The following is a 24,279-nucleotide window of genomic DNA, read 5'->3' as shown; positions in this document are numbered from 1 at the left end:
TCACCCTATTTTTTCAGAAATCGATTTCGACTTACAGAAACTCGAAAAAACGGACGAACAGTGCTCGGGTGTCGGGATTTCTCGCCCCGATCCGTGTCAACCGAATACTTTCGTGAAAATTCAATCAAAAAACATGAAAAGGGTCAGGAAAACATGAACTCGGGCTCTGATACCAATGTTGGGATTAACGGATTCCCAAAATCCGGATTCAACACTAAATCGAACCCCTAAACTGAATGCGGAAGACGAAACCCAGGAAAATCACGTATCACCGATCCTAAAGCACACCACGGATTCGAGCGTACCTTGTTAGCCACAGATTAAACACCAATGCTGAAGTGAGGAAGAGAAATTGGCCATGTTCGATCCGATGACGACAATTCGCTTGGAAGGGGAGAAGAAAGTTGCCTTGTGCTTACTGTTTCTTCTATTTGAGAGAGAGAGAGCGTTGGAAAGAGAGGAGACGTATGTACGTTAATGCCAAAAGGCACGTTCTCCCTCTCTCTCTCTCCCTTATATATGTCCCTCCAAAAAACAATTAATCGTGCCCCTTCATCCATGGGCCCTACTCTTGTGGGCCGGGCTTTTAGGCCCAACATGGGCGGACGGGCCTTAAGCCCATCACATAAAACCATCAGTACTTACAATAATGGAAACTATATTAAATTAAGTATATTCTGAAAGTAGAAAATAAAATAAAAAGAATTCAGATGTTCTATATTTTTTACAATTTAATCTTACTTTTACTTTAAAAATAGTGCGAATTTGAGATAAATATCACTTTTTTGGTATTATTAAAGTAACAAGAATTTCTTATCCATTTGATTTCCTCATAATTAAAAATAATAAACTTAATGATGTGTTATAAATAAAATATAATTTTATTGAAATTCACATATTTTTCAAATCGATCGTACTTCTTTTGTTCATTCTAAAATAGAAAAATTCATAAACATTAGAAGAGGAAAGGAGGCTGAAAATAGAAAAAGAAAATTATTTTATAATTAATCTATAATAAAGTACTCATTTATTTTCTATTTATGTTTCCATTTTATTTATTATTTAGCTCACTTTTTTATTTTATTTTTAAAAAAAAAAAAAAAGTAGACATAGCCCGTGTGGTTGGGCCAATAATTTTCATTGGGCGACCTGGCACGGTGGCACCTGCCAAAACCCATTTTTTTATGGGTTTGAGCAAGGCTAATTAACTTACGTGTACCTTATCGCATTATACTCAATTGTTTTTTTTCTCTATATTTGTCATATGAATGAACTCACGTGTAATATTGCCGCTACCGCTCAAAGAATGGATGGGGGGATTTAATGCATGCTCTTAGTATATTTTACATTTTTTTAGCCTCACAAATGGGCATCATAATTTCAATTATTGACAATTGCTTTGTCAAATCATATAATGTTTTCAGGAGTAACTATTGAATTTCTAATTACAATCCAAAATAAAAATCTTACTCATGTGTTTCACATTTTCAAATTCAGCTTTCTTGAAACACAAGTTAGAAAAAAAAAAAGCAAAATAAAAAGAGTGAATGCATCAATCTTGACTACTTGAGCTCGATCTTTCAGCTTTTGGTGCTTTACTCACAAATTATAATTGACTTAAGACGCGAAACCAATTTAGCAGAAAACGCCAAAAGAAACAGTGAAAAGTAGGGGACAAAACTTTTACCCAAGAGACGACAATTTTTGTGGAAAGAGAGAAAAAGAGTTTTAAGATAAGCCGCCTTTAAAGGCATCCAATGATCATGTAAAGGCTCAAGGGAAAGAAATGAGGGGAAAGGACCATCGGGGTGGGATTCCCTAATCTCACCCCGTATTCTCGACCCAACAAGGAAGAAAAAATAACTCATACCGGGAATTGAGGAGAGGGATAAGGCGGGCGAGCGCTGACACATTAAAATAAAGCATTCTTCAGGCTAGGTGCTGGCGCAGGCCAAATTACAGCTGAAATCCCTGTCAAAATCTTGCTTCTTGCCAAGTCGACCTATGCTTCACATAGTGTCTTCAACAGACTTATCGGCTTGGTACAAAGTCGCTATTTGTCATCAATAGACTTACACATAGTGTCTTCAACAGACTTATCGGCTTGGTACAAAGTTATCAATAGACTTGTCGGCTTGGTACAAAGTCACTATTTGTCATCACTATTTCTATGGCTAAAATTGAAACAAAAAAGAAAAAATAATAAGAAGAAGACGACGAGGTCATTATCGGGGTACAATAATTAACGTTGTACAGAGTATGAAAAATATCACATTGGCGATGGATCAATTTGACGGGCACTCTTCTAGTCATTGTGACCTATTTCGAATATTTGACTTTTCCAATGGACAGATTTTTCCACATGATCGCCACATAAATACTCCCTAGCTATTGCCCATCCCTTACATCAACCAACTAAGATCTTTCCTCTGCCAACTTTTATGGTCTCTTACAATATGAATTCCCGTATGAGTGTTCCTCTCCATGTCATTTTCCTCGTTGCTCTAACCCTGGCGCTGATCTCTCTGTCTGTCGCCCAAGACTCTCCCCAAGACTACGTCGCCGCCCACAATGCAGCCCGCTCCCAGGTCGGTGTAGGCCCAATCACTTGGGACGAGCGAGTGGCTAGCTATGCCAGGGATTACGCCCAAAAGCACGCCAGGGATTGCACGCGGCTGGTCCATTCAGGCGGACCCTATGGAGAGAACCTCGCGTGGGCTTCCCCTGATCTCACCGGCACGAGAGCGGTGAACCTGTGGGTCGGGGAAAAGCCTGACTACAACTACAATTCCAACTCATGCGCGCCCGGGAAGGTCTGCGGGCATTACACTCAGGTGGTGTGGCGCAACTCAGTTCGGGTTGGATGCGCGAAGGCCCAATGCGCGACTGGCGGTACTTTGGTGACTTGTAACTATGATCCTCCCGGGAACTATATAGGCCAGAAGCCTTATTGAATTACAAAAAGTTGTATGTCGGACATGAACTATCGTGTCAAAATAATGCACCATTAGGATGAGGCAAGAGCTTTAAATGGACCGACATTAAATAAAGTCGTATGAGTTTTGAAGGTAAATCTCTTTGCTAATTAAAAAGTTAATCTCTCTCAACGATTAGATCTCTCTCTCTCTCTCAATTCCTATTTCTCTCTCTCAATTCCTATTTTTCAAGTGAAGGAACTTCAATCCTTTGAAGTCTCTTCACACTGTGAAAGAGAAGCTAAGTATGATCTCTACGCCAAATTTCACTCTCAAGTTCATTCCATTAGCCCTTTCTTCAAGTACATAGCAATGGCCATCTCGACCATATCACAATACGTTCCGTTCGATAAGCTTATGTATTGATGAATTAAACTCCTTTAGTTTTTTTTTTTGTCAAATTTTTTTTTCTTTTTTTTTTTTTTTTTCAATCAAAGATCTTTTTTTTTTTTTTTTTGGTTGAAATCGAAGATCTTTAGTTGACCAAGAAACTGATATTACCTCCAATTAATCAACTAGGTGTCAATAAACTTCGGGAAAAAAATAATTTGGTGTCAATAAGCACAAGTCAAAATTGCCTAACTTCGTATTCCATTTCAATTCTTTTTTATATAGCAGCCTAGTACTTTGAAAGGTCATGGACTTTTAACTAGAATATTCTTTCCCACTAGGATCTATATGCTTGAATAATCCGTCTCAACGACATTTTCATTTTGTCTCAAATCACGTTGTTCAAACAAATTTAGGCAGACGAACACGCTGCAATTTGCACTTAATGAATTCCGATTTGACGAGTTTAATGCTCGCGGAGTCAATTGTGGGAATTGATACAGCGTTGTTGTATATGACTAGGTGGATGAAATGATTAATCTAAAGCTCTAGAAATATTGATTTTTGGGAACGTGCAGCACAAACTTGATACCTACTTTTGAGAAAATTGCCAAAAAAGAGCTTAAGTTCAAACTTGTAAACAAATCTCAACTTGGATATATTAATATGATTCACCCTAAAGACATCTCTGATGTGGGACTATTTGTGCCTAACACCCTCACACATGCATTTCATTAAATCTCCTTCACACATGTGAGCCTCCTGTGCGAGGCCCGTTGTCCCCTTTAATTTAGGTATTCCTTTCTCACCAATGTTATTTTAACTCAAATCGCCACCTTAAGTCAACCGAGTTTCCCAAATGTTGGAGCTGAGTCACACCATATGCCTTTGGACTTTACCTCAATTGTCTTGGCCCAATCAAGTTTAGCAAGAAGCCAGTGGACATTATCTGTCACCTTGATTAGAGAATCAAAATTCTTTTTTGAGATAATCACCAGACCATTGTTACATATCGTGAGTAAGGCACAAATCAACTATCGACACCGATATCACTTGTTGGGGATGCATAACAAATCCCAATCCTTCACCTTGGGAGATTATCAAGAGAGAACCCAAATCCAAATTTATTAACATATTTAGTTGATTCACTTTCATTTAAAGCTAAAATCATTAGAGTGATTTAGAAAAAAAATTTCCAATAAAATATTATCGCAAATATGGTCAATGTTGTGTTAGACGAAAAAAGTCCCATATCGAGGATGTGGAGTGAGGTGGAAAACAATTTACACGATTGTGTATTTTTTTTTTTATCCAGGTAAAGGAAATAAAAAATCTCAATAGATATATTCTTTTATTTGATTTTTTTTTTTTTACCGAAATGGAGCCGTGACAGCCCAGCTCTAGTCATGAGGGAGCCAAGTTCATCAACCTTTAGCAACGGGCAATTTTGATTGTTGAACAATGTTTCTAGTTGAGTGGAAATGACTCACTGAGACTAGATGCTTTGATTTCTTTTTTTTGAAAGAAAGAGCCAAAAAAAAAAAATAAACTATGCCCACTAGATACATTTATTCCATACTTTTTTGTGATATTAAAAACCCTATGCATAGTGTTATACATTTACCTTAAAAAAATTGTGACATAAAAAAAAAAACCAAACTTGTACTTATGTGATACATGATACATTCACCCTCCATCAAAATTTCATTAAATGATTTTTCAAACAAAATAACATCATTTTTATTTCACTTAGGACACGTGGGTGCCATATTAACACAGTTTTCTTTCTGACATCAATATAGATAGATTTTAATGATTCTTCACTAACAAACTTTAATGGAAGGTCAATATATCACATAGGTACAAGTTTGAGATTTTTAGTGTCATAGAAAAAAAAAGTTTAGATGAAATGTGTTACAATGAGCATAGTTTAGACTTTTTAGTGGCTTTTACCAAGGGAGAGCATGGTTCCAAGAGTTCTAGGGTAGAACCGAAACCTTATAAAACCGATCCGATTTCTAGGTTCTAAGTTCTAGATTCTAGAATATGCAAGGTAGGTTACAAGTTCCAAAAATTAGAGAACCTGGAACCTAAAACAAGTCTTTGCATTTCTCTTATTCTATGTCTCCACGTGATTTTATGGCATTCTATGGTGTCTAATGATGAGTTTATAATATGAAACCACTAGTCTACACTTCCAATTCCAACTATATCCATAACTAAGACTTGTATTTTGTTTATATTTCTTAATTTTCGTGTATATAAATATGAGTTGCAATTAATGGATTGTAGCAAATAATGGTAATTAGATGTGATAATTCATTGCGATCGTTCAATTAAAAATATATATGTAATCTTGGTAGATCATGGAACCGACCCTAGAACCTATGACATAATAGGTTCTAGGTTCTTAAGTATGCAAGGGTAGGTTCTGTTGAGAAAACTTTCTAATAAATTTTAAAATTGACAAAACTGTTGTGAAATTCTTGTAAGTTAGATATATGTTTTGAAGTATTTTGATTTAGGGAATTACTCTTGAAAGAAAAGTTAGTAGCAATCTTAATCTTATTCAAATTCAAGTCCAGATTGTAGAATCTACTTTAGATGGAATAGGTTCGGACTTTATATTGAAGTTATAAAGATCTTCAAACTGAGAGAATCATTTATGTTCCCATCCTAACAAAACTTCAGAATGAGACATAACTTCATAACGTGACACCAAATTAAAACACTATAACAAGTAATGATCTAGCTTGGATTTCACACCTAAAAAGATTTGATTAACTCAATCTTATTTAATTGGAAAATAAATCTTGAAAAAGTTTTTTTCTAAATGAAGAAGCTCTACTTATGGAAATCCATACTAGTTATATGGATGACCAAAATCAAGTGGAGATTCAACTTTTGTCACTCAACAGCTACTTAATTTTCTTAATACATATATGTCCAATGGATAGATTGGGAGATGATCCTCTAGAGACTGTTCAACAGCTAATTGGGAAGTGAATGAGTATATAAGGAGACCAAGGTGCCAAAGAGCATCTAAGAGACAAAGGCCAAAATCTAAAATTTCAAAGTCTGAGCGTATTTCGACCATACACTTGTATTTTGTGAGCTTCAATTTTGTGATCATAAGAGAAGCACAAAAAGAGTGATTGAATGAGATAGTGTGACCTATCATACACTAAATGTGATCACTCAATATTGTAATCTCTTATTGATCATCTAGTAGAATCCAGCCAAAGGTTATCAGCGTTAGAAAGTAGATGTGGGCTTAATCTAAGCCAAACTACTATAAGCTTTATGTGCAAATTCCTTTTATCCTTAAACTTTTATTGGTTATTGCTATAGTTTATTGCATACTTGCGAGCTGCTTCAGAAGTTCATTCTATCGCAAACTATTTCTGAACGTTATTCCAAAATATGGACTTTGCGCTATAAGTTCAAACTTAGTTCTTGACTTTTTTTTTTTCTATTTTCGCTTTAATTTGTCAATTTTTTATTAAATCAACTATTCACACCCCCAACCCCCACCCCTCTTTTTTTTTCTTCCTCTATGTAATTCTGCTAGCTACATCAGGTTGCAAGTTCCAAAATTAGAAAACCTATTTTAATAGGTTGGTTCCTAGTTTTAAATGGAAGCTGGACAAAATTGACACCATTTACCCCTAACTTTTACCCTTTCTTTTGTAACTAGTTACAAAACCTGCGTGCATACTTGGATACATTTTTTTATCAGCATATATCGGTATTTTCACATGTTATGTTTATCAAAATTGGCATATAATTGTAGTCACTTATGATATCGAGAATTTTTTCACTTATGTTATTTTTATGAATGTGTTGGACCTATGCACAAACACTTTAAAAGAAATTTGTTCATGAATTTTAACATACAAAAATAAGGAACATGCTCAAAGTTAATCTTAAAAAAGGCAGCATGTAAGTTTTCAAAATTAAAATTTAGTTAAAACGGATGTATGAGGGAAAAATTAGGATAGAGAATTTGAAAACTACTAGCATTGGGGAGTTTACCTTTATCTTAAAATACGAATATTCAGCATATTCTTTTGATGAAAATTTAGTTCAACGTTTATGATGACCAAGTTAAAACTCTAGACTGCCTTTTTTTTTATAATCATTACCAAGATCATATATATAAAATAATATGTAATATTAAACCACAAGGAAATATGAGAAGCCATATAAAATAGCTGCAACTTATGGATTTCTTTATAAATATGCTATATTTTTTTTTTTTCAGTATTTTTTTGGTTTAAGTTTAATTTTAAATGGATAGAGAAATAGGAAATAAAACGGTATGACTATTATTAAGTAACGCTCGATTGTCATTTTATCACTTAATGTGGTAGGTATACTTTATATTATACTTACTTTTTCATGTGGTAGGAACAATTTCTTGGGCATTTACGTAATTTACCTAAATATGAGCTACTTTTTAAATGTTCATCAAATATCATATCTACATGGTGCAACCGCAAAATCAATCCATCTTATTCCTATTATTACAATCTCATGGTGTCTCAAATAGACTATGACATTTGACTAGGTGTCAAATTTTGAGGATAGTACGGTTCTAGCATGCAACGCTCTTTGTAAGTCAGCCTCAATGTTGAGGAAGCATATCACCAATTGAGCAAGTACCTGACCACATCTTCTAAGGATTAGAAAGGCTAATAATTGTAGATCACACAGATGATATTCGATAATGCATTCCATATAGTCAATCCCGCTGACATACTCCAACTGGTCACAAGTGAAGGATTCTAAAGGTAGCTACATGGGTTTAGGGAATGATTTCCACCATGTACCACTTTGCTCTTACAGGATTCAAAAGGTGGTTTTCACAGTGTAGCACTTTGTCCCACGTGGCACTTACCTCTAAGAGGGGAACAAAAAAGAGCGAAAGCCCAAATAGGCCCAAACTACACTAACCCATATTTCCAGGCCCATTAGTTCTAGTCTAGATTTCGAGCTGCCCTTTTCTCAAGCAGAGCTAGGCCATATCTCAACCTCCAAATGGCCCAATTTGGCCCAAACTACCTTTTAAATTTTTTTTAAAAAAAAGTATTAATAAAGTGTATGATATTAATAGTGAAAGACGGGAAATGTGTCAAAAAGTCTTAAACATATTATGGTTGTGCTAATTTAGTTCTAAATTTTTTAGTAATATCAATTCAATCCTAAATCTTTTAATTTAATCAATTCAATTATTCCGACTATTTGTTTGCCAAAGATTGCTAACATGGACACCGATCGGCATATATGGCATGATCGACGCTAACGTTGACCACTTTTAATAATATTTTGATATTTTTCAAATTTTTATTTCTTTATTTCTTTATTTCTTCTTCCTCCAGGGACCTTCCCAGCATTTGGCCAGCCTTGCCAAATCCGGCAACATCGCCTAACCTCTATTAAGGCTCACCCCATTGAATCTAATGAAATAAGAGATAGGAATGTATAAAACGAACTGCCTGAATAGAAAACTGCTTAGACTGAACCAGACCAACTAGTGTAATCTTGTTCCCAAGAGTGTTGGTCCGATTCCTGGTTTCTAAAAATGGAATTGGTGTCCAAGCAATCTAGTTCTCGATTCCAAGGAGGAATCGGATTGGAACAACTAAATATACTTTTTATTGTATTATTTCTTAAAAAAAAAGAGTAAAATGTGAACAAAACACTATCTCGATCCAGTTTTAAGTAGTAGGAAAAAAATAAGAAAAAAATATTGGAAAAAATAAGTGACCGGTTCTATTAGATCGGATCGGACCAATGATGCAATCTAGTTCTTGGTCCAAGAATCAACCAGTCTAGTCTCGGTTCCACCTTGGAATCGGATGGAACTAAGAGCCAAGCACCCGTAATGAACGACGGTCGACCTCGGTAGATTTGGCGAGGGTCCTTGCCAAAGGTTGCAAGTTTGAAGCCCGTGACCTTACAATGTTTAGAAAGGGTTGATCCTCACTGGCCCTCACCTCTAGCTGGTTGTTGGTTTAGTGATTGGCTAAAGGAAGAAGGAAGGGAAAGAAGAGATAAATAAAAGAATACAAATTTCGAAAAAAAAATTAAAATATTATTAAAAATTATCAACATCAATATCAACCATACCAGATAAGTTGACCAAAGTTCATGTTAGCAATATCTAGTCAAAATTAGCTAAAGAAACTAAAGACTAAATTGGTATTGGGTCAACATGTTTAGAACTAAATCGACGCAATTAAAATATTTAAGATTAAATTGGTACCAATGTAATGAAATTAGGATTTTTTTAACACTTTTCCCAATACAAGACACGTCAATTCTACTCAATACAATGTAACAAACTCATAACTAAGTTAAAAATATCTAAACATATAAAAGAAGTGATTTTCGAGGTCCAAAATATAGTAGCTCATCTCTTTTTCATTTAAAACCAACAAAAAAAGTTGGGCTAGGCCTGAACCAGCCCACTCTAGTTTTCTTTTGGTCGGTTGCCTAGTCTAGTTCGGTATGGTCTTTTGAAAAAAAAAAAAAAAAATGAGCTGGCCCTGCTAACCGGAATTAGAAGTTCCACACCCACATGTTCGGGCTGGGCAAAAGAAAAAAGCATTGAAGCCCACCCGTCGAAACCGTGCCCACCCCTACTTAGTTATGACTAATTCACAAGTATCAATTTGCGTTCAGAGCATATAAATAATCGATACCACATAGGACGAGTGCAAATTAACATAACCGATTCATTATACATATAGAATGTTATATAAAGAAGGTGTCAACCTCTTACATAAAAATCCATAAATGCGATCAATCGACATTTCACTTGTCAGACTTCAATCCTTTTTTTTTTTGCCTTTTTTTCTGGAATCAGATCAATATGCCTCGGTCCTCTTCTCTCTAATTGGAAAAAACACAAACAGGATACTTCACTGCCCTCAATCTATACATCAAACTCTATATTTCGACTAAATGGACTCGTATAAAATCTTATATATCTCTTTAGCGGTGGATCTGATGCATGGATTAGTCATGAGCCACATGTAAATCAAGAGCATCCCATGAGCCATGTCTCTTTTTCTTTATGCAAAATCAAGAGCATTTGACGGAATGTTCGGTCATGGACTTGTGAATCCATCGCTTGTTCAATAAAATAATAGGATATGATGGAGGAAAACAGCTTTGTTTGTATATTTTGAAAAGAAGAACCAAAGGTGTGTTCATTTCATGTAAAATAAGTGATTTGAAAAATATTTTTCGAAATTTAATTGCTTATATCGTTTAGAAAAATTAGTTAGCGAAAAAAATTTCCATCATCGATAGCAATCTATGCCTAATTATTTTCATGGGCAAAGAAAAAAATTTCTATTCATTTATTTTTCTAGACAATAAAAGCGATCATTTTTCATAAAATATTTTTTAGATCACTCATTTTCCGCGAACAAACATACCCAATGTTTATTCCTTTTCTTCCTCACCTAAAGTGACATGGGGTATTAATTGACAAAACAAGTCCATCATTATATATAGATAAGTAATTCTAGATCAAACTTTTTATGCAAGAAGCGAACGCTAGATTTCTCCTCTTGAATCCAAGCCCATTCGTCCAAAAAGGTTTAAGAGCAAATTGATAACAAATATTAGGTAATGATTTTCAACTCCTTTTTAAAAGTCCAACCATATACGAAAATTTGATCGTTTTCCATTAAAATGATTTTCTTAATAACCCACCTAGGATTCACCAAGTGATAAGGGCGTTTCTCATACTTTCGGCCCAAAAATTAATGATAATCATTCCAGTTCCTCCCTTGCGCAATACAATTCAAGCGGGCGGCTAGGAAAAAAAAAAAAAAAGCAGTGGATTTTTCTGTGCTAATTTTTTCTTACAATGAAAAAAAAAAAAAAAAAAAAAAAAAGCGAAATGATCTTGATATTTTCTTGATAAAATTAAGTTTTTTTGTTCTCTCAAATTAAGAGTCTATGGTGCATGCTATGAACTTACAATATCCTTTTTGTTTGAGTAATTGTTTATATTCACATCTTGGTCCACTCGTGCTCGATCTAGGGCTTGGATTGACCTCCATCTTTCAACAAAGGCATTGGAATTGCTGTTGAGGGCAATGACAAATGAGGTTGAGGGCGTTGATGGCTAATTCGGCAAGGAAGATAGAGATGGACTTTGGAGAACGCGATTTGAAGAGTGAAAAAGGCAAAGGCACGATGATGATGAAGAAAAGAAAGAGAAGGAGAAAATAATTTATTTTTTTTTTAAAAGAAGGAAAAAAAAAGTCTTTAGATGAAAATACCCCTAGATGCAAATAAGATTTGGTTGGCTTTTAAGTTGAGGCCCTTATTTGAAACTAAGTTGGTCACTTCAGGTTCTTATTTGAGACAATGTCCATTTTGGGTCCTTTTTTGAGAAAATTGTTCCACTTTAGGCCCTTAATTAAAATTTTCCCTTGTTTATATACATCGCGCTACGTCCCCTGCCCTTCTTTGTTATTACCTTAAATATTGCTCTCTCTTCTCAACTTTTTAAAGGTATTTCTTGTTGGGCAAGGCTATGTTATCTATTAATATTAATATACCAAATCAAGTGGCAGACTATAAGTGTACAGTAAATATTATTCAATAATTAATAAAAATATGCCACATGACATATAGTACCAAATTATAAAACAGACTTAGGATTTGACATTTCTCTTTTTTGTTTTTATAGTAAAATTAAGAGCAAGCAAAGTAAATCTGAATTTCCCGGGATAAGAATCAAATCCACAACCATCGCTTCTTAAACCGAAAGTATGGAAATGCCATTTTTAATGGATAAACCATAGGTGGGTGTGTATCATCATAAACTTCGGCTGATAAATACGGTGCCGTGCATGAAAGAAGCCAAAAGTCATTCTTTCACGTGAAAAAAAATACAAATTTCATTAGATAATAAAAGTAGTGTTCATATAGAAAATCTAATAAGAACTTTGCTAGAACATATTTAATAAGTAATATGGCCATTTACATTGGGTATAAAATGAGCGAGACTCATGCATTGAATCATTATAGTTTCTTTCCAATAACTATTAGGAAATTACCACGTCATAGTATAAAAAAAAATAAAAAAAGTGTTTTAGTAGGACTTTTTAGTACCTATAAGTTTGTTCCTTAGGATTTTTTTTTTTTATTTGGCACCTGCTTTGATCAGGTTAATTATTATTTGATGCTAGTATATTTTTCCGGGTGCTTCTCCGTTTATGGAGATGAGTTTACGTTTCCAATTTACTCTCCCTTCAGATAAGAATATATAAGCACTTTGAACATTCAATCACTTAGATGTGCTCTTATCATTTTTTTTCCTTTTCCCCTTTTTTCCTATTTCTTTCGTTTCTTTCATTTTTTTATTTCCTTTTCCTTCTTTTTCTTCCTCGAGAAGGCCCTATGGCACCGCTACCGCCCCATCACTTGTAACGTAATCTTTTTAATCCAGATTTCTGTTTTTATAATCGGAGGTAAGAGTGCAGAGGACTAGCCATACGTATCATTACACCATTAGAAAGAAGGCAACTATTAATCCACATGAATCCTTCTTGTGTAAGGAAAGCAAACTACATATGACAATCCATCAATATTCAATTTCAACTAGGAGAATTCCTAGCTGGCTATAGCTAGTCAGTGTCTCTAGTACGCATTGACATTATGTCACCAATGCAAATGAAAAGTACGCTCATTATTAGTTAGTAGGGACTTTCACCTTCGTAATTTCCTGGAGGATCATAGTTACAAGTCACAAACCACCACCCATTGCTACACTTAACCCTAGCGCACCCGAGATGAATCGAGCTCCTCCACACGACCTGCGTGTAATGCAAGCACTCGCCGCCAACGCAAGCATTGGAGTGATGGTCGTAGTTGGCCCTCTCGCTCACCCACATCTTGACAGCATCTTCACCGCTCAGCTCACCATAGCCCTCCGCCAGGTTCTCGCCGTACGGGCCCATCGAGTGCTCCAGGGCACAGCCAGTGGCAGCGCGCTTGCTGGCGTATGTCTGGGCATAGGCAGCAACGGTGTCGTTCCATGCTAGCGGGGCCACCCCGACCTGGGCGCGGGCTGCGTTGTGCGCATCAACAAAGTCCTGGTGGGTGCTTTGGGCAAATGAGGTTTCAGCAAAGGCTAAGAGGAAGGTGAGGCATGTAATTGCTAGTGAGGACTTACTAAAAGAAGCCATAACGAGCCAGTATGAAAGGTTTGAGAGTGTATGTGATGATGACGACGAGCACTAACAGGGTGAAGTATTTATAGGCAAAAAATGGGAGGGTTTCACTTAACAACTTTTGCTTGTATAGAAAAGAAAATTGAAATATAAAAGATATAATCAACTGTATGCAACTGTTGAGAGATTCGAAAAAATGTAAAAACTATTGGAGAACCTATCATATTGACTATCAGATTGCTTTCATCTTGGAAAGAGAATTTAAAGATGGGTGACATCACTATATGGACTTGTAGCTTACCTTATGATAGTTGAAAACGTCGATCTCCTTAATCATCTCTCCGGTGAATCAGGCCTTGACTGAGGATGCATCTCTTTTGTGGAAAGAGGCAAAGTAATATCACTACCTTTGAGAACCATCGTCTATTTTCCCAAAGAAAGTATATAGTCCATTTGAAAATATCTTGAAATTACTAACAATACAATCGCTTGGCTTGAATGCAAATAGCAATTCATCCGCATTGTTATTATATACTGGTTTTAGATAATTATGCATTGAAAGAAAATGAGTAAGTTCATATATGAAATAGGTGAGTAAAAGATAAAGAAAACAAAGGTAATAAAGAAGTCTAAAACTATGAGGAGACAAAGAAACCGGATGGTTTTATATGAAATTGGTGGGTATGAGACAAAAAGGTAATTTAGAGGATCTAAAAGTGAGACTAAGGGTGTTTTGACGCGGGTATATAGATATAGATATTTGTGTATGTGTCGAATAAAACAAGAAGGCATAGATGCATATGGCTTTATATATATATGATTGAGAGGCACGACCCTAATTACCCGGCTGCAAAAAACTCAACCCATCGTTATGGCCTCCATTTAGATCCAAGTTCTTTGAGATAGGAATCAAACCTTGAATAAGCGGTTCCAGAACCGAAAGCATAGTGACGCTATTGTCAATTGATTAATCCCAGGGTAGGTAACATAGTATATATTATCATATGGTCATAAATTTCGGCTGATAATCAGCGCTTCTAACGGTGAATTAAAATGTGAGGGCTTTCGCTTTCAAGGAATATGGTGCCATGCATGGACGAAACCATGGGGCAGTCCTTCACGGAAAAAACGTAAAATCCATTATATAATGAAGCACTAACACTATTAAATAAAATAATAATTTATAATCGGCCTTGGTTATCGTATGAGTTTCATATAGATAACACCATAACTCAAAAGCTAATATTCACACCGTCATTAAAGCCGTTGATAAAAGGTTTTTCCATTGTACTGATAATATTTATTATATATACAAGAACCCTAAATTTATATCCATAGCTAAAAGATAAACGAAAAATATTAAGGATTAAATTGTTCAAATTGAAGAATTGACCAGAACTTTAAATTGAACTATCGTGAAGTAATAAATTGAAAAAAATAGGACTTTTCAAATAATTTTTCAACAAGAACTTGTTATGAAGAAGACCCACTATTTCATGTTATTGAAAAAAAAAATGAAATTGGCTTATTAAAAGCAAGACCTTAGTTTGGCTCCCATGTCACGAGTGCAAATAATTTTATGTTTAAATTATTCATTTGGAGTTTGATTCATAGAGTCGGAATTTATGGTTTTCCTCACTTATTTAGGAAAAAAAGGAAAGAAAAAGTATATGCAATAGAACAAAAAAGATGAAATATTGGAGGCATAGGATACGTAGAATCTTTGCATGGGACCTCAATTTGTCTTATTTGCAAGATTGCCGGAGATTAGAAGCAACTTAACATTTCAAATGTGCTATAATATCCCAACGACATAACCGTCTTGTTAAATAATAATACGGGAAAATTCTTGGCTTGAGCCAATCAGATTCAGGAGTTCAAAAGGGTCCAGAAAAATAAATAATTGTTAAAGACAAGAAACGGTCAGAACAAGAAACTAGGGTTTCTAGGGTTTCGAGGGAATAAAGAAAAGTCTACATTTTCGACGAGTTTGGAGAATTGGAAAGAAAGCCAAGATGGGGAGAGCGGCGAGAGCGGCGAGAGCGGCATCACCGGACGAATTTCCGCGGTTTGATTTATCTTTTTCTCTTCTGTGCTTTTCCTTCTTTGATTTGGTCTGCTTGATTGTGGAAAATAGTGCATGTGATTATCATAGCGATAGTGACAATGTTATCTCCCACTGAAAAATATTAAGTAAATTATGTACTAAATTGAATTTAGGACTTATACCGTAAAAAATCTTAATTTGGTACATATGTGATCAATTTATCCCAAACTAAACCTTAAACCGGTACATATGTGGTAAAATTACTCTCTGTTAATTTTAATTAAATTTTGTTACTGAGTTAAATAATACGTGACGGTTGACGAATATACTAGTTTTGAGTTTTATCATCCGTTTATTACAAGTGTACTAGTTTATGATTTTTTGTGGTATTAATCTAATTTAATATAAACTAATGGAAGGCAAATTTATCACAAATGTATCATTTTTTGGGTTTTTTTTTATGGTATTAACCTTTGAATTTAACGAGTCTTAGGTGGGACCTATGTACATAAGCCCCATTATTTTAAAATAAGACAGTTCCATTTAGTACATGCACCACGATCGTCTATTAATTTATCTACCAACAATTTTCTCTAATTCTACACTTTATATCATTTATCTCCACTTTCAATTTAGGGAAGATTATATGAACCCTCTAAATTCCGGGAGTAATATGCATTTTGTTCTGAACTTTTACTCGCCACTCCTAAAATTACACTTTGTTACTTCCTCATAACGTCATCCGCTTTTGATAATACATACATATTGAAAGTTTGGGGACAAGACATTCCCTCTATCCACCACAATTTGGGGACATGGTGAGGATGCAATAGTTGGTCGAACAATACGTGCGACAATTAGATGTGTATAAGTTATCGTACTAATTGAGAGGGTTTATTTTAAGCGCAATCAATTTTCTTTTCTAGAGAAGACAAGTTATTACAGTATCAAGCGTGTGAACCCATATATTTCTAAATTGTTTGATGTAGTAAGGCCCACCTTCTCTTTATATAGGATCCACCAAATTCGATGGTTCATATGAATTTAGGGTGCATGCATCAGATTTACCCAATAATTCTTCTTAAAAAAAAGATCACTTCTAATGCTTCTCTAGTTAATTACCGATGCTAGTTTCGTATTTTGCGTTCAGTTGGTTATTTTCTGAAATACAAAATCTCACTTAGAAATTGCCTTGCATGTAATTTTTTCTTTTTCACTTAGCAGTAAGTATAGAGTTATTCACCTGTGTTATTTTTCCTCTCCACAAAGGTAGAGAAACAGAAGGAAGAGTTCATATTAAATGTCAAACAATACGTTCCCAAGAAGAAAAGGACGATCAACATGGTTCGGTTTGTCCAAATTGATCATTTGCCGAACCCACTATCAAAATGGATTCTCAGGTCAAGCACTGTATATATCAGTGAAATTATCTATAAATAGGACATTATAAAGAATACAGAGAACATAGTAGCTTAGAATTTTGAGTTATTTTTATGCTTAAACATCTCATACTTCATATTCTTCATTTTGATTTATAATTTATATAGCCACACACCAAGGTGCAGGGCTAGGTCTTTTAAAAATTTTAGCTAGTTCTGGTATATGAATCTTCGTGCTTCTATATTATACTTGCAATAATGGAAGCTATATTGAAATAAGTCTATTCCAACAGTAGAAAATAAAATCAAATGGAATTCAGTTGTTCTATATTTAAAATGAGTTGCAATTTAATCTTTTTTTACGTTGAAATATTGCGAATTCAAGATAAATATTAATTTTATATGTATTTAAAGTAACAGGAATTTCTTATTCGATTTAAATTTCACAATAATTAAAAATAATAAACTGAATGATGTGTTATAAATGAAATATAATTTTATTAAAATTCATATATTTTTAAACCAAGTGGATTTATTTTGTTCACTGTAATTATTTTTATATGCTAAGTCAAATTACTCAAATAGAATCAGTTATACTTTAACGAACAAAATATGTTTATCAATAACAAACATCAGTAGAGTGGAACTTATTCAATTAATGGTATAAGCTATTCTTTCTATTTCACTTTTATTTAAATACATTTAAAGTAAGTGAAATATATCCAGGTAATAAGATAATACTACAAATTCTGAACAGTGATGTTTTAACTAAATGAGTTTTCTTTTTCTTTATATTTTTCAGATTTATTATGTAATGAAGTAGGATGTACTTGAAATCCCAATAGGATTTACGTAAACTCACTATTTTATATTTTAAAAATATTATATCTTTATCTATTTATTAGATCGGTTGTTATATTACAAAAAATAATGCTCGTGAACTATCTTCTATATCAAACCTCCTCTAATTCATCCGTTTCTCAAGTTTAAACTCAATAAAAGGTAAAGATCTGAAGGATAGAAATTGGAAGATGATAAATCACTCATCTAAATGCTTATTAGTCGAATATGGCGCATCTAACAAAACCATGTTGTGTATTTTCTTATAAAATCTCACACGATGTTTGAGATGATGAAATAATCTAAGTTTACTGATATTTGTATTTGAGTGTGCAGAACGAACAATTTCTACATACATTAGCCATTTGCAGACGGTGTGAACAACGGGACATGTAAAACATGGAAAAGTTACCGCTCTGCAGAAGGAGAACAAGTCATTAATAAATATTTCAATTTCTTTCTTTTTTTCTTAGAATTTTTAATTACCTTCGATCTAGGGGAATACATTTTACAAAGCAAGAATTATTAGGAGAAGAATTCCACTTTGCGGAATGGTAAAGTGGCACCGCGGCACGCCTTTCCTTCTATAATAGTTTTGACCACAAGGGGATTGGGCTGGCACACTCGCGTTTTAATTCTTATTGGTTTGCATTAGAAGAGAAAATGTGGCTTAAAAAGAAAAGAAAAGTATTTATGACTCATCTAAAGTAAAGTACCACCAGAAATTATTTCTATTTATGTTTCCATTCTATTTATTATTTAGCTCAATTATTTTGTTGAAAAAAGCAAACATAGCCCATGTGGTTGGGCCAATAGTTTTTATTGGGCGAGCCTAGCACTTGCCAAAACTCATTAGTTTGGGTTTGAGCAACGCTCCTATAAATTTGAACCGAACCTATCCAATGATGATATCGAATTATGCGTACCTTATTGTAATTATACTCAGAATATTTTTCTCTATATTTGTCATATGAACGAACTTACATGCAATAGTGCCACTATTGGCTCAAAGGATGGATGGGAGGATTTGATGCATGCTCTTAGTGTACTTTACATTTCTCTAGCCTCAATAACTAGGCACCGTAATTCCAATTACCAATTGTTACTTTGTCAAACTAAATAATGTTTTCGAGATTTATTATTGAATTTCTAATTATAACCTGAAATGAAAATCTTATTCATGTGTTTAACATTTTTCAAAATCGTTTTCGTGCAAACACAAGTTAAGGCAAAAAAAAAAAAAAAGAGAATGCATCAAACTTGACTACTTGAGATTGATCTTTCAGCTATTGGTTAATTATAAGTGACTTAGACGCGAAACCAATTTAGCATAAAGCGCCAAAAGAAACAGTCAAAGGTGGGGGAGAAAAACTATTACCCAAGAGACGACAATTTTTGTGGAAAGAGAGAAAAGAGTTTCAAGATAAGTCACCTTTTAAGGCGTCCAATGATCATGTAAAGAATCGATGGAGTCGCTATTTGTCCTCAATATTCCTATCGCTAAAATTGAAATAAAAGGGAAAGAAAAACAATAACAAGAAGAAGACGAAGTCATCATCAATGGTACAATAATTAACGTTGTCCAATATCTGTCCTCAATATTTCTCGAAAATATTATTATTTTCAAGAGAAAATAAAAATATGAAAATTATCACATTATCATCAATCAATTCGACGGGCACTCTTTTAGTCATGGTCGCCCATTTTGAACATTTGACTTTTCCAAATGGACAGATTTTCCACATGATCACCATATAAATACCCCCTTAGCTATTGCCTATCTCTTCATCAATCAACTAAGACCTTCCTTTGCCAACCTTTAAGTCTCTCTCAATATGAGTTCCCGTATGAGTGTTCCTCTCCATAACATTTTCCTCGTCGCACTAGCCCTGGCGCTGATCCCTCTGTCCATCGCCCAGGACTCTCCCCAAGACTACGTCGCCGCCCACAACGCGGCCCGCTCTCAGGTCGGTGTCGACCGAATCACTTGGGACGAGCGCGTTGCCGGCTATGCCAGGGATTATGCTCAAAAGCACGCCAGGGATTGCACGCGGCTGGTTCACTCAGGCGGACCCTATGGGGAGAATCTCGCGTGGGCTTCCCCTGATCTCACCGGCACGAGAGCGGTGAACATGTGGGTTGGGGAGAAGCCGTACTACAACTACAATTCCAACTCGTGCGCGCCAGGGAAGGTCTGCGGGCATTACACTCAAGTGGTGTGGCGCAACTCGGTTCGGCTTGGATGCGCGAAGGCCAAGTGTGCAACGGGCGGTACTTTGGTCACTTGTAACTATGATCCTCCCGGCAACTATGTAGGCCAGAAGCCTTATTGAAAAAGAACTTGTATGTTGGATGATGAACAATCATGTCAAAATAATGCCCCATTAGGATGAGGCAAGAGCTTTATATGTATCAAAATCAATAAAGTCATGTGAATGATGAAGGCAAATCTATTTGCCGATTAAGTTAATATCTTTCAATAATTATCTCTCTCTCAATTTTCTATTTTTTAAGTGAAGGAATTTCGATCCTTGATCAAATCTCCTCAGCTCCCTTCTCTCAAGCACATCACGATCCTTTGAAGCCCTTAACACTGCGAAAGAGAAGCTGCGTATTATCTCTGCGGCGCATTTCGCTCTCAAGTTCATTTCATTAGCTCTTTCAATTAATTTTGGTACATAGCAATGACCGTCTCGACCATATAAGGATACATTCCATTCGCTAAGCTTATAAGATTTATATTTGATAGAATCGATGATACATTCACGGAAAAAAAAAGGTTAAAATGCGAATAATGTTGGAATTGGTGGTATATTCGTCGATATTTACTATAAACTGATGAATTGGACTCCTTTAGTTGACCGAGTAAGTGATATTATCCCTAATTAATCAACTAGGTCTCAATAGCGCTAGTCAAACTTGACTAACTTTGCGTTCGATATCAGTCCTTTTTATCCATGGCAGCCCATTATAGTACTTTGAAAGGTCATAGACTCATAGCTAGAATATTCTTTCCCGCAAGGATCTGGATGCTTGGATAACGACCTGAAAGATATATTCATTTTGTCTCAAATTACGTTATTCAAAAAAAAAAAAAAAATAGACACACGATCACACCGCAATTTGAGTTTAATGAATTCCAATTTATGAGTTTATTGCTCGTAGGTCAATCGTGGAAATCGAGACGACGTTGTTATACATGACTAGGAGGATGAAATGACTTATGCAAAGCTCTAGAAATCTTGAATGTTAGGACCATGCGACACAAACTTGATATCTACATTGGGGGAAATCGCGAGGTCGGGACACCTGGAGTGCCATAACTTGGCACGCCGACACTTAAGTGCCATAACTTTAAAAATGGTACACTTAAGTGCCATCATCGGAGTAAAATGGGACACTTAAGTGCCAATCCGGCGAAACCGGCCAAAATACGACGTGGCATTTTCCGGCGACAAGCTTAACGATGTGGCAATTTTTTTTTTTAAAAAGCAGACGTGGAGGAGGAAAACGACGTCGCCCCATCCACTGTGCACTTGGCCAAACAAAACGACGTCGTTCGTTTATTTGGAATTTAACATTTGTCGGTTCACGTAGGTCGACGTCCTCTCCATCCATCCATCGCCGTTCACGCCCGCCGTTCGCAGTGATCGCCGCCGTCGTCGCTCGCCTTTGTCGGTCGCCGTCGTCGGTCGGGCGTCCGGTCGCCGCTGCCGAGCGCGCTCATCGCCGTCGTCGATTTGCTCAGGTTTTTCTCTTCTTCCTCTCCCCGTGGTGAAATTAGGGCTCCGACTCGTTTATTAGGCTCGGACTTCAAATTTGGGGCTCACAGGAAAGGTCGGGCTTGATGTGAGATTTAATGGCTGAGATGTAGTGCTACAATCCTATTGGGGGGTTCAAATTGACAGGTTTAGAGCGGCATTGAAATATAGGCTCGGTGTAGGGCTCGAGGGGGGGGAAATTAGGGCTCAGTGTAGGGCTCGACGTCGCCTCATCCACTGTGATGTGTGATTCATTCAGGGTGTTGAATTGTGATGTGCGAAAGTAATTTGTAGTGGTCGGATGTGAAATGTGCGATGATTGGTGATTGTTAGGGTTCGAGTATTGGACTTTGCACATGTGAGAATCGAAGGTTGTGGGGATGGGGACTTCTGGATATTTGTTTAATAAATTGCATTGTTGAGGACCCATGCCGAGGAATCTCTCCATATTTTAAAGGGATGACACATAGAAACATAGACAGGAGAACATAGTTTCCATTATTGTTCATAATCCAATCTCAAATGAATCGAGAACGAGTAGCTATAGAACTCTTAAATTCGGTTCTAACAATTTTCGAGCAATGTTCACTTTCATATTGCACTTGTTCGTCACGCGTTTACATTTTAAAATGACACATTACACTTTACAAATACAAGTCACACTGTATTTCAAGAGATTTCCTTATATGCTTCTCCATGTAATTGTTCAACATCTCATTGAAGATTTAATATGGATGCACTGTTACAAATTGAATATGGATGTAAATCGATCAAAACTGTGTTGACTAAGTGGACATGGTTTTAATTTAACTTAAAGTTGCAAATTTTGCCCTTAGAATCATGAAGCTGTTTTGTGTCGAAAATTTACATTCATAACTAATAGACATACTCCATGAAAATCATAATTATTCATATAAAACAATTATCATGGCATTCAAATTTGCTTATTATATATCGAGATCAAGTCATGACATGGTATTGTGTCGTATCTCACCACACGGTGTTTCATCTTACAAGGAATGAACAAATCATTTTGATGCATTTTTTTAGGATAAGTGCATTGAAAATTCTAAAACTTGTCATGAAAGTATAATTGAATAATAAAACTTACAAAAAATGTAATCAAATTTTAGAACTTATCAAATTGGTATAATCAAATCATTCCATTAATTTTGTTCAATTCGATTGACGGAAAATATCGACATGGATTTTTTTTGTTATTCTTTATTTCCTACATGGTGATGATGAAACTAAAACAATGTCGTCTTGGTCCAAAGCTTATTTTTAATATAAATTTTATTTAAATTAAATTAAAAATAAGTTAAATTTTGAAGGAGATGTGAGAAACCAAGTGGCCCCACCGTTGTCGGAATTAGCAAGGATTGCCAAACCTCAGCCAATGGCTGGCAACCCTCGCTCGATCCGGGGAGGGCTGCAACGAGGGTTGCCAAGACAGATAGGGATCAACGCCCCAATCAACCATGCCCCACCCTCACCGCCCTTTTCTCACATCTCCTTTAAAAAAAAAAAAAAAAAAAAAAAAGAGCTTATTTTTATAATTTAATTTAAATAAAATTTGTATTAAAAATCAAAATTGGACCATAACAATGTCATCTTATCCTTATGTTTTATGTTTTAGCCATGTCATCACCATATAAGAGAGGGAAAATATTAAAAAAAGAAGCTACATTGGTATTTTTCTTTAGCTAAGTTAGACGAAATTAACAAAAGGATTCAAGTATACTAATTTGATTAATTTTAGGACTTGATTACATTTTTTAAAAGTTTTATGATTCAATTACACTTTCATGACAAGTTTTGAAATTTTTAGTATACTTATAACATGTTTTTAAGAGAACTACATGAAAAAGGGAAAATTAAAAAGAAAATGCAAGGGAGAAGGAAAAAGATAGAGAAAAAGAAACCTTATCTTTTAACAGTAACGGTTCTACTTGTCCAAAAAAAAAAACAAAAACAAAAACAGTAACGGTTCTGGTGCACTTGCCATGCGCCTCCTTGTTGATTTTAATGTATATGGATGTTTTTTGGCATGACAAAGGTACGAGGATTTCAGAGGTGAAGCTGCTATTTGTCAACATACACGAAAGCGGAAGATTTATTCTAGAAAACTGCTTTAGGAGATGGCAGATTTTGATTATTATATATATATATATATTTGGGAATACAAGATTTTCATTAATAACATGTAATCTTTTTTCTTTACTTCTTTATATTGATAATATGACTATTCTAGTCATTTCGGGGTGGGCACTAAATTTGGATATTTATTTTTTATATGTAATTAGATAATTTGAAAGTGCACTGCTAGGGTTAATATTGGGTGGCCACACATCATTTTATCTTAGATTATGAATATCAGATAATTCTTCTCATAGAAATGCAAAATTTATTTTATTTCCTAATATTAGCACAGAATGAGTTATGGAATCATATGATGACGCGTCAATAGTACTTTTTGCTTAAAGTAAATGCTAAAGTTTATAAAGTAAGCATTAAACTATAGAATAGATTACGAATATTGATAATGGAGTAATATTTCATTATGGGGTGATGCGTGTCATTCGAAATCTCCACTTTCCTCACACAATACTCACGAGTCACAACAACAATACAAACAAAATACAATTAAGCCAGGTGCCTATTGTGAATGTTGACCTAATTAATATTCAATATTGGATAATTTGTGCAATGAAAATGTCTTCTACAACAACTTTCTTCGGTACC

General features: G+C 35.1%; 3 protein-coding genes across 3 annotated transcripts; 2 read left to right on the top strand and 1 right to left on the bottom strand.

The window, feature by feature from the left end:
- Positions 1-2,388: 2,388 nt before the first annotated feature.
- LOC104429870 (pathogenesis-related protein 1) lies at positions 2,389-3,073 on the top strand. Its single transcript, XM_010042667.3, has one exon. It carries the CDS (start codon positions 2,442-2,444, stop codon positions 2,952-2,954), a length of 513 nt encoding a protein of 170 aa, XP_010040969.2. The 5' UTR covers positions 2,389-2,441; the 3' UTR covers positions 2,955-3,073.
- A 9,775-nt stretch (positions 3,074-12,848) lies between these two features.
- On the bottom strand, positions 12,849-14,808 carry LOC104430140 (pathogenesis-related protein 1A). Its single transcript, XM_010042900.3, has 2 exons — positions 13,809-14,808; positions 12,849-13,429 (listed from the first exon to the last, which is right to left on the bottom strand). Exons 1-2 carry the CDS (start codon positions 13,842-13,844, stop codon positions 13,031-13,033), a joined length of 435 nt encoding a protein of 144 aa, XP_010041202.2. The 5' UTR covers positions 13,845-14,808; the 3' UTR covers positions 12,849-13,030.
- A 4,767-nt stretch (positions 14,809-19,575) lies between these two features.
- Positions 19,576-20,181, top strand: LOC104429873 (pathogenesis-related protein 1). The gene has a single exon (XM_010042668.3). The coding sequence runs from the start codon at positions 19,609-19,611 to the stop codon at positions 20,104-20,106; it is 498 nt and encodes a 165-aa protein (XP_010040970.2). The 5' UTR covers positions 19,576-19,608; the 3' UTR covers positions 20,107-20,181.
- The last annotated feature ends 4,098 nt before the right edge of the window (positions 20,182-24,279 follow it).

Source organism: Eucalyptus grandis, chromosome 6, assembly GCF_016545825.1.
Source record: "Eucalyptus grandis isolate ANBG69807.140 chromosome 6, ASM1654582v1, whole genome shotgun sequence".
Lineage (NCBI taxonomy): Eukaryota > Viridiplantae > Streptophyta > Magnoliopsida > Myrtales > Myrtaceae > Eucalyptus > Eucalyptus grandis.
This window is presented reverse-complemented; position numbering and strand designations above follow the sequence as displayed.